Source organism: Perognathus longimembris, chromosome 8 (genome assembly GCF_023159225.1).
Source record: "Perognathus longimembris pacificus isolate PPM17 chromosome 8, ASM2315922v1, whole genome shotgun sequence".
Classification (NCBI taxonomy): Eukaryota; Metazoa; Chordata; class Mammalia; order Rodentia; family Heteromyidae; genus Perognathus; species Perognathus longimembris.
In genome coordinates this window covers 53,970,804-53,984,554 of record NC_063168.1, presented here as the reverse complement: position 1 = coordinate 53,984,554, position 13,751 = coordinate 53,970,804, and the positions used below count along the sequence as shown (strand labels likewise).

The 13,751-nt window shown below is 42.9% G+C and overlaps 1 protein-coding gene across 1 annotated transcript in view; it reads left to right on the top strand.

Annotated features, from left to right (window-relative positions):
• Vit (vitrin) overlaps positions 1-13,751 on the top strand; it is a 98,940-nt gene that overhangs the window by 25,180 nt on the left and 60,009 nt on the right. Inside the window, exons 3-4 of the mRNA XM_048353594.1 lie at positions 653-718; positions 13,173-13,329. Coding sequence (XP_048209551.1) covers positions 653-718; positions 13,173-13,329 — 223 coding nt within the window. The remainder of the gene's footprint in view (positions 1-652; positions 719-13,172; positions 13,330-13,751) is intronic.

Below are 13,751 nucleotides of genomic sequence, written 5' to 3'. Positions count from 1 at the left end.
GCTGCTTCAGGTTTTGTTCCTGTTTTGAAGGTGGGCATAAAACCAGGGCTGTTAGGGTATACCACTCAAACCCTCAAACCACTCCTCAGATTTCTCTTTCCCACCTCAATCTTATGTGTCCTCTTTTCTAAGATTTTTTTTATGTAATGCCATGCACTCAGCTTCCTTCAGTCACACTTGCACATACACACTGAAACATAATTGTGTGCACATGCACACATGAACACTAACCTATAAGCACAGTTCTCTTGCTGTAGGGAAATTGGCCATTTGGGGCACAAGAGGGATTTGGGTGCTTATCCTACCCCATCTCTCGTTCCTGAGACCAAGGAAACTACTAGACTTTTCCAGGCTATATTCCCTTGTTTTAAAAATGGATTTTGTAGGATTGGTGTACTAGAATATAAACAAATATTCCAGAGGTGTTTTTCAGCAGGGATTGAGAAAGAAACACAAACCATACATATTTCCCAATCTTCACTTAGCCAAAAGGCAGAGAAGTGACCTCCCCAATCTTAATATATGGGAAAATTACTTCTGCCAGTGAGAATACATTAGGCATTATCAAAGCAGGTATTAGAGTCCAAAGAGAGAAAACACTTAGGTAAAATGATTTTGATTCTTGTATAAATCTTTTATTTTCTTCATGTAGTTTTACTGGTGACTGGAATCCATTCAAATAAAGAAATGACCAAGAAGATTAAAAGGCCCAAAAACAGTAAGTAAAATCGCAGTTTCAGTTATCTGACTTGTATAATTGGACTTCCTCTATAGAGGGTTGTTACACTTATTTCCAAGGCTATAGAGGTTCTACTTTGGGTTGGGTTGGGCTGAGTTGGGTTTTTGTCTATCTCAGTTGCTTTGCTCACAGACTAAATAATGATGAGTCTTAGTCATTGTCTGTCTCACACCATCTCACCTCCTGACCAGAAAGCATTTGAATTAAGAGTCCTTACTTTATAGTAATAGATATGTGGATCTACTGTACTAGATAAATTCAAAAATAAAATACAAAGACCAGGCAACACTGAGAATCTATGGCTATTCTAAAAGAGGTTCCTTCCTGCCTTGAAATGCTGTCTCCATGCCCCATAAGGCAAAAAGTCCAGTCCTGAGATCAGAAGGTAAATCTCACAGAACAACCTATAAGGTTTCATACTTAATCAGTAGAAAGAGGAAAAAACAGATTTTTCTTTGGGGTGCCATATCATCTAAGTTTAGAAGATAGGAAATGGAAAAGAATTGGGACTTTTATAAGTCTAAAGTTTCTTTGACTATGTTCTAGAAGCATAGTCAGCCTGTAGTTTTAAGATGCTCCATAATCTTCAACTTCCTTGTCATTCTGTTGTTCTCAACGGGCCTCCCAGTGCCCTGTCCAAAATGGCTGCCCATGTCCATCCTTCATTCCATTCAGTTAGAAAAGGGACAGAGGAAGGATACCAATTCCTTCTAAAGATATCTGAGGAAGGAGAACACTACTTCTGCTTAAATACCACCAATACACATGCCTCACTAAAAGTAAAGGATTCTATTACTAGGAAAGAAAGGAAAAAATAGATATTGAGAAATAACTTGCAGACAGAACACAGATGGTAAATCTCACATGTGAATCATGAGCACATTGGGCCATCTGCATCCAAATTTGTAGGCTTGTTGGAAGCTTGGGTTAAGGTGTGCTAATAAAGGACCATAAAATAATAAGGCTTTAGAGATAGTGTTCTGTACTCTCCACAACTGAAGCTTTCTTTATAGGCACTAAATGTACATGTCTTGAAATCAGCAACATTAATAAGATTTGCCTGACACAACCACCCTTTTCCCCCCTCTGTTCTTTTCAACTTCCCATGTGGGATTTGCTGTTGGGCTTAGACCAAAAGGGCAGCCACCCACAGCCTTGTAGGCTGACACACTAAAAAGGAATCAGCTGTTTATTTATTCCTGTCAGGACCCAGAGCCAAAAGGACTGGCCCTGGGCAGATGTGTGTTGAAAACAATGATTGGGTTAATATGGAGACAAATGCACACCCAAGTGTGAATTCCATTGGGTTGTTTCCAGTATCTTCATTAACTCCTATACTGAAATCATGAAAGATTCCACGATTACCATGACAACAGTTTTCTGTGACTATGAAAGTCTATGCTAAATGACCCAAGGGCAAACCCTTTTGAGAGATCTCACAGATGGATTGAATTTCTGATATGCTAAATTCCAGTCTTATTCTCAAAATCTCCCTAGTGATGCAGCACATTAGAATCAATAAATGCCTGAGGTATTTTCTCTAATTAGAAACTCTGGCACAATCATTAAATAAAGAGGGGAGGGAAAGGATACAATGGAAGTAATAGGATATTCCCAAACCAGGGAGATATTGTATTCTTTAAGAGTAATTCCAAATCACAGTGAATAGCTTGAGGCCAGAGTAATTTTCATTTTTCCCATCCAACATTGTCTGCAGCTGGGGTAGGTGACTGATGGCAGGCAAAGGACAACATGGTACATTCAACAAGTAGTCATTAGGTGCCAGCTAAGTAGTAGGCATGGAGTTAGACACCTAGATAGAACAGCAATTAAGGAGAAAAGGAATTAAAAGTACCTGCAAAAGATGGAGAAGGCATTGCATCTGGGAGGACTTCCAAGAGTAAACAACAAAACTCCATTGATAACGCCCAATAAAGAGTCATGGTACAAAAAGGAAAAAAAATACATCATGCCCAAGCCCTGAAGAATAGAAAGAGCTCAAAATAACTCACCCAATTTGGATGAAACCTAGAGCCTGAAGGTAAGGTGCTGAGGAGGGCAATGGAGAGTGAGCAGGCACAGATTATGAAGTCTCTTACTACCGTGCTTGGGAATCTGGACTCCATCATGAGCCATTGGGGAGCATCTCAGTGCAGGTAATTTGAGTTGCAATTAGCAGAAATCCAAGCTCAATGTGCTGAAGCAGACAAGGAGACTTGGAGTCATTTGCAGAAACCAAGGCAGGAAAGACAGCTGGGATTGATCCCTAGATGGAAAGGTTGCAAGAACCAACACCTCTGCTTCTCTCTGCACATCTGCATTGCTCTCACTCTCTTTCTCCGGATCCCAAAATCCTAGGAGAAAGAAAGTAATTGCATCAGCCGAGGTTGGCCAGAGTCCATCCCTGGGAGGGAGGAAAGTGGCTAGAATTGCATTGGGGGGGGGGGGGGGCGGCGCGGGAAGGCACAATCTTGCCAACAACAACAACCAAAAAAGCTAAGTACTAGTATATAAAAAGAGAAGATAGAGGAGGCTATTGGTGAATAAGAAGCATTAGAGGCTTACCTGCATGGGAAATAGCAGGTAAGTGACTAAAAAATCTGGACAGTGTGTCACAAATGTATTAGGGAGAGTGGGAGATGGCCTCTCCACCTCTGTTACCCTGAGAGGGAGACCTAGGGACTTTGTGCTTATCTTATATACATCACAGACCCTTGAGCTCATCCTAGAGATAAGAATTTAGGGGTCAAAAGAAACAAGGAGACCTTGTACTAGAAAACCAAAAGGTCAGCTTACTATTGCCTTATAGTATCTTGCAGGAGACACCCCAAAAAAAGAGAGAGGGGATCCATCTTTTCTTATCACCAAACAAAGAAAGCCTGGCTTTCTCTTACAGTTGTGACCTCAAAATCTCTCTCTGTGTGTATGCACGCACGCGTGTGTGTGTCTATATATAGTACACCTGTACTAGAACTTGCTCTATGGCCACACCTCCACTTCCGGCTTTTTGCTGGTTCATGGGAGATGAGTCTCACATACTTAGAGTCTCACAGAGTTTCCTGCCTAGCAGGCTTCAAACCCCAATCCTCAGATCTCAGCCTCCTGAGTAGCTAGGATTACAGGCCTGAGCCACTAGTGCCTGACTCAAAAATCTATCTTATAGGGAGTTATGAATGAATTTTAAACATAATGTAAAATTATTTTATTTCTGTCTCATCACGCTTTGGGCTGGAAGAGTCCGATCCTCCAAGTACGAGGATCATATGGTTCCTAAAGCCCGGAAGGAAAGACAATTATCTTCAGGCCACTTTGACCTCTGCCCTATAACCTTAAACTCCAGAGGTCAGAGAACACAAAAACCTCACTATCCTCTTAGAATACTAAAAGGAAAACAATTCAGTGAGAACTAACATGTTAAAGACTTTAGAAAATTAATCTGCTGTGCAGTCTAAGGTACAGTTTCCTATACCATAGCAATGAGAGTTTTGTCATTTTATTTTTTGAGATGACTTTTTCAAGGCTCTCATTTTCCTGATACCTCTCAGCCCCATAAATCCAACTCCAGCCAGAAGCATCTTCCAGGTGGGCTGAGTCAGCATAAACCTATCAAAGCAGTTTCAAACAAATTGCCAAAACATGGCTGCCTTGTTTTCTTGATGGTTTAAAGCTACAAATGATGATGGAAGGGTATAGATTGTTAAGGATGAACTGCATTTATGGGGAGATTACACCTTCAAAATGGGCCTACTCTTCAATTCAAGAGGCTCTCAGACCATCCTGTAATAAACACATCCTACACATTTGAAATGATACATAACACATTCTAGAATATGCTCTGCCTGACAGAGAGTTTGTGCTGGAGGGAGAAAAGACCTTAAGTTGTAAAATCTCATCAATGGTTTTTCCACACATGAATAAACCCCAGAGCAATGGCTTTAGTCCACAACAGACTAGGAGAGACCACGACACAGGTGGCTGTCTCAATGAGCACTGACTCTATGCAAGTTATGTCTAGAGGCCCATCTAAAAGTCTCCGAGTTTAGTAAACATCCAATTTTATATAAGATAAAATAAACACTTCCCCCTCCCCCCCAAAACAGTGTGCAAACCTTCAATGACCTCTCTCTCCAACACACACAAAACTACACCAGATACCTTTGGTATGTGCTGTACTTCCTCAAAATCTTAAACATGTGATTGAGTGTTTTGATGTCTTCCTAATATGAACTTGTTAGGTAGCTCTCTAGATTGATGGACAAAAAAAAAAACAGTATAAAATAAAGCAAAATGTGGCCAAGTGCTACATAATAATAACAAATGACAATAATAATAATAATAATAAAAAGAATAATGAGGCCAGGCACCAGTGTCTCACACCTATACTCAGGAGGCTGAGATTTGAGGATCATGGTTTGAAACTAGCCTGGGCAGAAAAGTCCCCAAGAGACTCATATCTCCAATTAACCACTCAAAAACCAGAGTGGAGCTATGGCTCCAAATGGTAGAGTGCTAGCCTTGACCATAAGAATTCAAGGACACAACCCAGATTCTGAGTTCAAGCCCTACTAGCAACACACAGAGAGAGAGAGAGAGAGAGAGAGAGAGAGAGAGAGAGAGAGAGAGAGGCTCACAATGTAATTCATATTGGTTGTGTTGAAATAGACATGAGTGGAAAGGGCCCCATCGCTACACCTGAGACATCCTAGCTATAACAAGCACCCTGGGCTCATGATTAACTAGCAGAGGACCTCACAATGGAGCAACATGTGTGTATGCCTTTCTTGTTTACACAGAGTTAATGGTGAGCACAATAGTTCAGTCTAATAAATTACTTCACCACATAGCAGAACCAAAGGATCTAAACAAGGATCACTCAGGACAGCCTGGTCCTTACTGCAACTGCTCACCTCATACTTGAGTTCTACTGTCACGTTAGGCAGCTGGACTTTTAAAACTACTTCTCCACATCTTTCTTCAGCAGGCAATCCTTTCTAGTTTAAAAAAAAAAAAAAGCCTTTCTTTTCACAGTAAAATTCTCTTTCTCTTTCTGTACAGTCCTACACTTACTTATTCCTCTTTTCTCCTCATACTGTTCTAATTTTAAACACTGTAGCCAAAAGACCCAAGCTTATTACAATGCCACCACACCCATGGGCCACTGAAACAAGTAACACTTTCGTAAAAGAAGTTGAAAACAAGACGGGAGGAAGTGCGTGTGAAGGCACACATCGATAATCCCAGCACTCAGGAGGCCGAGGCAGGAGGATCATGAGTTTGAGGCCAGCTTTGTGTTTTCGAGCAAGACCCCATTTCAGAAAACCAAAGAACAAAAGGCAGAATTTCACAGTCAGAGGTAGATATGAAGTCTTTCTAGCTAGACTGAGCCTAAATTTCACAGGAGTGTGTGAAGGCCAGGAAACAGTGCGATTGATATGGTAGTAATGCAGTGCAGAGTCCTGGGAGATGGAAAAGAGGGTTAGGACCCACAGGACCCACAGATCTGAGAGACAGCTTCCTCTACCACAGTGAAAGGGTGGAGGTTCTGAGCAGGAAATATACACAATGGAGGCCACAATCAGTAAACTGAACAAGATGTTCTCCACAGGCAGTAACTCTGTGTTCTGAAACATTTCCCATTACATCGGTGTCTGTTGAAACAGGCTTAACTTGAGGTCAAATGTACAACCTTTCATTCACATAATTCTCTCCAACAACTTAACCTTAATACCTTCTATGGAATGGAAAGATTTTTGCAATCAACCTTGAGAGGGTAGATGATTCCCACACGTACTGACGAGGGCATGCAGAGGTTATTGTTCTGGAACTTGGTGATTTAGTGCCTTGGACACGGGTGAAGAAAATACAGCTCCGTGGTTGGAGTATTTGGTATAGGATATGCATAGCTTCTTGGACAATTTCACCTGCAGCAATTCATATGTATAGTACTCTCCAATGTTCCATCCACTTCTTAGACACCTATGCCAACACCAACCAGTGTTTTATCTAGATTGTAATTTATTTTTTTGTCTGTTGTAGAGCTTGAACTCAGGGCCTGGGCACTGTCCTTGAGCCTCTTTGGTCTCAAGGCTAGTGCTTTACCACTTGAGCCACAGAGTCACTTCTGTTTTTTGAGTGATTAATTGGAGATAAGAGTCTCACAGGGACTTTTCTGCACCGGGGTGGTTTCAAACCACGATCCTCAGATCTCAGCCTCCTGAGTAGCTAGGATTACAGGAGTGAGCCACTGGCACCCATCCATTAAAACAACTTTTTTAGGCCTTCTTCTGATATGTGGATGGATGAAAAGCAGATTTTCCCAGTATTGCAGATTTTCAGTTGAATGAAATCACCCTGTCTCTTCTTCTATCTTGTGTCCCTCCTTCCTTCTCTATAGAGCAAGCCCATTCCACAGCTGGTTTCCTGCCTCTCTAGACAGTCCAGCCTACACATAGGCCCTTGGCAGGTCAAAGCATTTGATCATAAAGATTTTTTTTTCTTTTCTTTTCCAGTACTGTGGGGATTGAATCTAGGTTGTTGCACTTGCTAGACAAGCTACATCCCAGCCCAAGGCATGTTTTCTAAAATGACTATTACACACTCCTAGAAAAAATTCTAGTTTAAAAAAATATCATAGTGGGATACTGGTCTAGTTTCCATTTGATCTGCTCATCTCCAACACCCCTTCATGACCTCTTTTCCCTTTCACTCACTATGTACCACGTACTACTGAGTCCATTTCGACATCAAGGTTTTTTCCCTGGTTGTTCCTTACTCCAGGCCCTTGGTGACAAGCACCTTGTCATTGGCCATGTAACCATAGCAGATGTTAGGAAGAGGAAAAAGCAAAAACAAAGTCTCCATGGCCTTATAGACCATCTGAAGGAGTTTAGACATTGTTCTAAAGGGACTGGGAAGTCAGGGCCTATCTTGGAACTAACTACCATGAATAAAGGATTGGAGGAATGACTCAGAGCTAGAGCAACTGCCTAGCCAAACCCAAGGCTCTGAGTTCAAACCCAAAGCCAAAAAAAGAAAAGTAGAGGTAAGGGTGTGATTCAAGTGGTAGAGAATGTGTACATGACCCTGGGTTCAATTCCAATGCTACAAAATCAAAAATAGAAAGCATACACAAAGGCAGTAGCAGGAGAATGTTGACAAGCCAGGGGTTTGGTAGAAGGGACTATGGAAGGGTTGTAAGTGTTTGTGAACCTTTCTGTAAAAGCCCTAAAGGTTTTTGAGCAAAGACTTAGGAAAATCAGGCTGTTCAACAAAAAATGAAAAAGAATGTTTTGTGAAAGTTGTTATCCAGGAAGAATTTCTGTATGACCTGTTCACTGGATGTCAGAACCAAGGACTCATTCCTCTTCAAATTAGCAATCATTTTTATTTCATTAAGCTAAATAACGTCTTGCATAATTCTCTTAAAAAAATAAGATTTTTATACCCGTTGCATATCACAGCCCAACAGCATCAAACTTAATATATCAAAACTTTTCATGCATAAGTGCTTTTTATCTTATAATAATTCTTCTTCATTAACTGCCATAAGGCAAGCTTCCAAAGCCGTTCTCTAATTAATCATAGACAAGTTTTCTCAGAAGCAGTGTGCTTTGCCTGTGATCATCGGAAAGATGAATGGTACAGGGAGAGGATACACCGGGACTTGCCTGGCTCACACCTGGCATGTTTATGTGGGGCCCCGAAATATTTGTAGTTCTGCTCTGAGATTCTAATTGTGCTTTTAAGTACTGGCCCAGTCTCTGTGTTTTCTGTTCTGAGATGGGACCTGTAAGATTAATACACCTGGCCATGGAGACCAGCAGCTAAGATCACCCCACAATTCTACTTATTCGCTTTGGTTCTTCTCTTCTTCCCTGTGGCTAATTCCAAGAGTCTCAGAGAAGGAATCCCTGGTAGATGTTCTGATATGAAAGGGACAGGGACTGAAATAAAAGGAGACAATCTTATGAACGATGGGCAGGAACAGGTGAGGGCCCAAAGGGAGAAGCAGCGCAGACTGCCAGGCCTCTGAGCACAGGCTTCTGGGTAAAGGTTCCACTAAGGCTGGTCTGGGCTCCCAGGGTCCTCAGTGACTTCACCCTGGGGTTTGTTTCCCTCACTATCACAAGCAACTGTCCATTTACAAGTGGGCAGAGGAGGCTTTTGTTTGTCTCACAGTGTTCTTGAATAGATTTTTTCTAGAACTTCTAAGTAAGTATCCACCTAAGGGCAATGATGAGACATAGCTTTCCCCTCTGGATGACTGCTGCTCCCTACACGCCTGAGAGGGACTGCCTTGACCTTGACTTGTCCTCTTAGAAAATCTGCTTTTCTATGTTGGGGATAAAATCCAGAGAAGGGAGTGGGGAAATGCGACGTTGAATTGGAGGAGAAGGAAGAGGAGGAGAGACAGAAAGACCAAGAGAGACAAAGACAGAGAGATAGAGGGAGACAGGGAGAAAGACAGACACAGAGACAAAAATAGAAAGAACTGAGAGGAAGGGGACAGAGAGAGAGACAGAGAGACAGAGAGACAGAGACAGAGAGAGAGAGACACAGAGAGAGAGAGAGAGAGAGAGAGAGAGAGAGAGAGAGTCCTAAACACTGAATTATTCAAAAACATTCCAAGGAAATGTAAAGATAAACCATTTCATCAGGCCTGAAATAAAGCTATGGAAGATTCTTGATGGTTACAAGAATACAAACTGCTTCACAAATAACCCAGACAATGCTACAAAGAAATCGACTATGGTTTCATATATTTAAAGAATTACTGCCAGAAAGATATAAATTGTTTGTTTTTTCTTGGCTAGACAAAGAGTGTACTTTCCAATAATTTGGGCAATTACTCTACAAAACTTAATTAGTTTGCTCTCTCAAACTTAATTATCTGTACAAATTCAACAAACATTTGACCTTTAGCCACACTTCGCCACTGCTCCCGGGGAGCATATGGGCGTGGCCTCATGTCTTTCACCCCTGTGGGACAAATTCATGAATGAGTTCATCCACCAACTTTGCTAATCCTCTTTGTTGCCGATAAAGCAAAAATTGTACTTGAAATGCATGGCAGGCCCTTAGAAAAGAAAGAAAACAGATCAACAAATAAACAAAAAACAACTGTCACGCCAAGAAAGAGAACAAACAGAGTAGCAGGATGCAAAACATTTCCATGAGGCATTTTCCCTTGTCTCTTAGACCAGTTACTTCACAGAAATGCTTATTGCATAGGCTGTGTGTACCCTGAGCTTCCAGATTGTTTACTCAAACCCAGAAGGCATGGTTGACCTGTCAGAAGATCCAGTATCTCAATGTACCAATGTCTGATCAAACTGTTACCCTCGAGCTTGGCATCTTCTATTCCAAAGAATTAAGACTCCCAAAAGAAGTCTTTGGTTTTCCTCACCTCTAACAGAGGAGGCGGATTTGTGAATGTATTAGTCATTTGTGGAAGAAAGGAAACGTGGATACAGTCTTATTCAGAAACAGAGCAAGGAACTCTTTTGAGAGGAGACAACACTGGCATCTTCAGCCTCAAAACTGTCTTTAAAAAAGTGAACTTTCGGGGCTGGGGATATAGCCTAGTGGCAAGAGTGCCTGCCTCGGATACACGAGGCCCTATGTTCGATTCCCCAGCACCACATATACAGAAAACGGCCAGAAGCGGCTCTGTGGCTCAAGTGGCAGAGTGCTAGCCTTGAGCAGGAAGAAGCCAGGGACAGTGCTCAGGCCCTGAGTCCCAGGCCCAGGACTGGCCAAAAAAAAAAAGTGAACTTTGAAGCTGGGCACCAGTGGCTCATGCCTATTCAGGAGGCTGAGATCTGAGGATCGCGGTTCAAAGCCATCCCGGGTAAGGAAAGTATGTGAGACTCTTATCTCCAATTTACCACCAGAAAACCAGAAGTGACGCTGTGGCTCAAAGTAGTAGAACATTAGCCTTGAGCTGAAGAGCTCGGGGACAGTACCCAGGCCCAGAGTTCAAGCCCCACAACCAACAAACAACAACAAAAAGAGGACTTGGGGCTGAGGTAGTACCTCCACTAGTACAGTGCTTGCCTAGCAAGCATGAGGCCCTGGTTCAATACCCAGTTCCACACTGTATGTATATATGTATGTATGTATGTATGTACATCTGTATGATGTATGTGTGTATGTATGTAAATGTCACAATGAAATCTCCCTTGTACAACTAATACATTCTAATAAAAATAATCTTTGGGGAAAAAAAAACACCACCTCATCAGGTACCCAAGGCTCATGCCTATAATACTAGCTACTCAAGAGGCTGAGAATTACAGCTCAAAGCCAGCCTGGGCAGGAAAATCTGTAAGACTCTTAACTCCAATTAACCACCAAGAGGCCAGAAGAAGAACTGTGGCTCAAATGGTAGAGTGTCACCCTTAAACAACAACAAAGAAAGCTCAGGGGCAGCACCTAGGCCTTTAGTTCAAGCCCCAGTACTGGCACAAAAAACCTCCAAGGTTCAAAGTAGTAATAGTAGTAAATATAATCATTCGATATCAGAGTTTAAAAGAACAAAAGGTAAAAAGGAAATACCGTCAGTGCGTGAAGAGCATGAAACCAACAGTTTTAAGCCTAGCTCTGCTTCTTAATGCACACCACAAATTGCTCAAGCCTGTGATTAAACCTACCCCTTCTCCCAGGAGGAGCATCATGCTGGTTTAGCCCTGAGTGGCAAACCTTGTGTGGGAGGGGTAAGTAAGAAAAGAACAGGAGTTCTAACTTCCCTTTTTTCCAGCCTGAAGGAAATGAAACTTGCTTTTCTGGGTATGTAAGGGTTAAGAAAGAGAGTACATGCATTTGGGGTACAGCTGGAATCCATTAACAGCTCTGAGACCATGTTGGTAACTCAGTTAGAGGGTGGGTGGCCTGGCAGAGCTCCTGGATCCATGTGTAATCACAGACCCTTAGCACGGGAGGGGTTTCATTTCTACCTCCCGCCCCGTGGACAAATCCCCTCTTCAGCTATTCTGCTTGCATTCTTCCACCATCGGCTCATTCACTGCTTCACGAGACAGCCCATTCCCTATCGAGGCAACAGCAATTCCTAGAAAGTTCTTGGCACAATGTGCTTCTATGGAAAGTTTACCCTTGAAGATCCCCTTGGGTCCCCTGGTATTATAGCACACACAGTCCTGCTTGTAAAGACAGCTGTCACTTGCCTTGGGATCTGTGTCTCCTCAGGGAACAATGACCCTCTGCCATGCCAGGCCTCCTATTTAGTGGCTCGCAGCCCCTCCTGTCACTCTCAACTGTGTTTCATAGTTCCCTCTGCAAAACGGAACCCTGGACTGAATACATTCCTGCTAACAGTGTCGTTCAGGGTCATCAAGGGAATGACACTTTTTTCTTTTCTGTTTGTTTGTTGAGACAAGGTTTTTCTATGTGGCCCAGGCCGGCCTCAAACTTCAAATCTTCCTGATTCAGTCTCCTGTGTACTAGGATTGCAGGCATCGCACGACTAGGCTCTGCTGAGACCTTTCCTTTGTGAGGGTAAATCTTGGCAAGGGAGATACAGTCCCACTATGTTTAGATTTTGTTGGAGCCTGTTCTCCACATTATCCTCAGCTCTAGAAGGCTGTCTATGGCAGAAGACGAACACGCCAGTGCCTTGACAAAGCCAAAAGGGAGAGATGGCAAAGCAAAAGGGGAGAGAGAGGAGGCTAAAGGGTGTTCCCAACCTTCCACTCAACATGGTGGCAGTTGAGAACGGTTGGCTCCCATAACGACCCAACATCTAAGCTGAAAGGATCCTTTAGGACCAACAAAAAGGTCACCCTCATTACATCTCCCCCAGTCCAGTCTTCCACATATCTCACATGCTGCCCAGATCACAAGAGCTCAAGCCCTCTGGGTCTGGCCCCGTCCAGCTCATCTACCTTCCTCCCACCAGGCTCCTGCCCACAGCCTTGTTCCAGTCATGCCGTGCCTCCAAGGGCTATGTTCTCCTGGTTTGCCCTTCCCAGGGTATCTTTCCCCTTCCTCCAAAACTGAGAGTTTTGTCTTCCTTGGGTAATAAAAGCACCTGAAAAAACAGTACCCTTCTGCCATTGACTCAAGATTATATTTCACCAAGGTAGTTGTTATACACACACACACACACACACACACACACACACACACACACACATCCAGTTCTCCCATTCAAATAATTCATGGTTCAAATAAGCATCAGGAGAGTCCATCACTCGATTATGCTCAGAGCAGGTTAAATGCATTGGCGGATCATTGTTCTTTTGGTCTGAGGAATGACTTCATGATACCTTTGCCTTCATTATAAGGAAGGGATGCAGGGTCAGCACCAGCTCTGACTTTTAAAGATTAAGTAAATGAATACTCGAGGCCAAATGGAGTCACCTCATACAGAAGCTGGCATCGCAAGGGTAATTGCGGCCTTGTTTTGTGTTCTCAGCTGTGCCTCAGATCAGCTGTGACACCAAAGCAGGAAAGATCATCAATCCTGAGTTCATTGTGAAATGTCCAGCCGGATGCCAAGACCCCAAGTACCACGTTTACGGCACAGGCATCTACGCGTCATACTCCAGTGTGTGTGGTGCAGGGGTGCACAGGTAGGTAGTTCTGGGTTACATCATAATAAGCAACAAAAGTGCTGCTAGCTAGACTTGAAGCAGGGCTGCTGATATTAGAAAGGTCATGTACAAATTCAATGGATTCTGCTTTTTTTTTTTTCTCATCAGTGGAGGGCTTGAACTCAAGACCTAGGCCCTGTCCCTGAGCTCTTTTGCTCAAGGCCAGCACTCTACCACCTTGAGCCATTATTCTACTTCCAGTTTTCTGGTGGCTAATTGGATATTAGAATCTCACTGACTTTCCTACCTGGGCTGGCTTTGAACTGTGATCTTCAGATTTCAGCCTCCTGAGTAGCTAGGATTTCAGGTATGTATGTGCTGAGTAGGGAAATGATAGCCATGTGTCCAGGAGTGCCTAGATGTTTGGAAGAAAACTTCTCACAGCTATGGTGACAACCTGA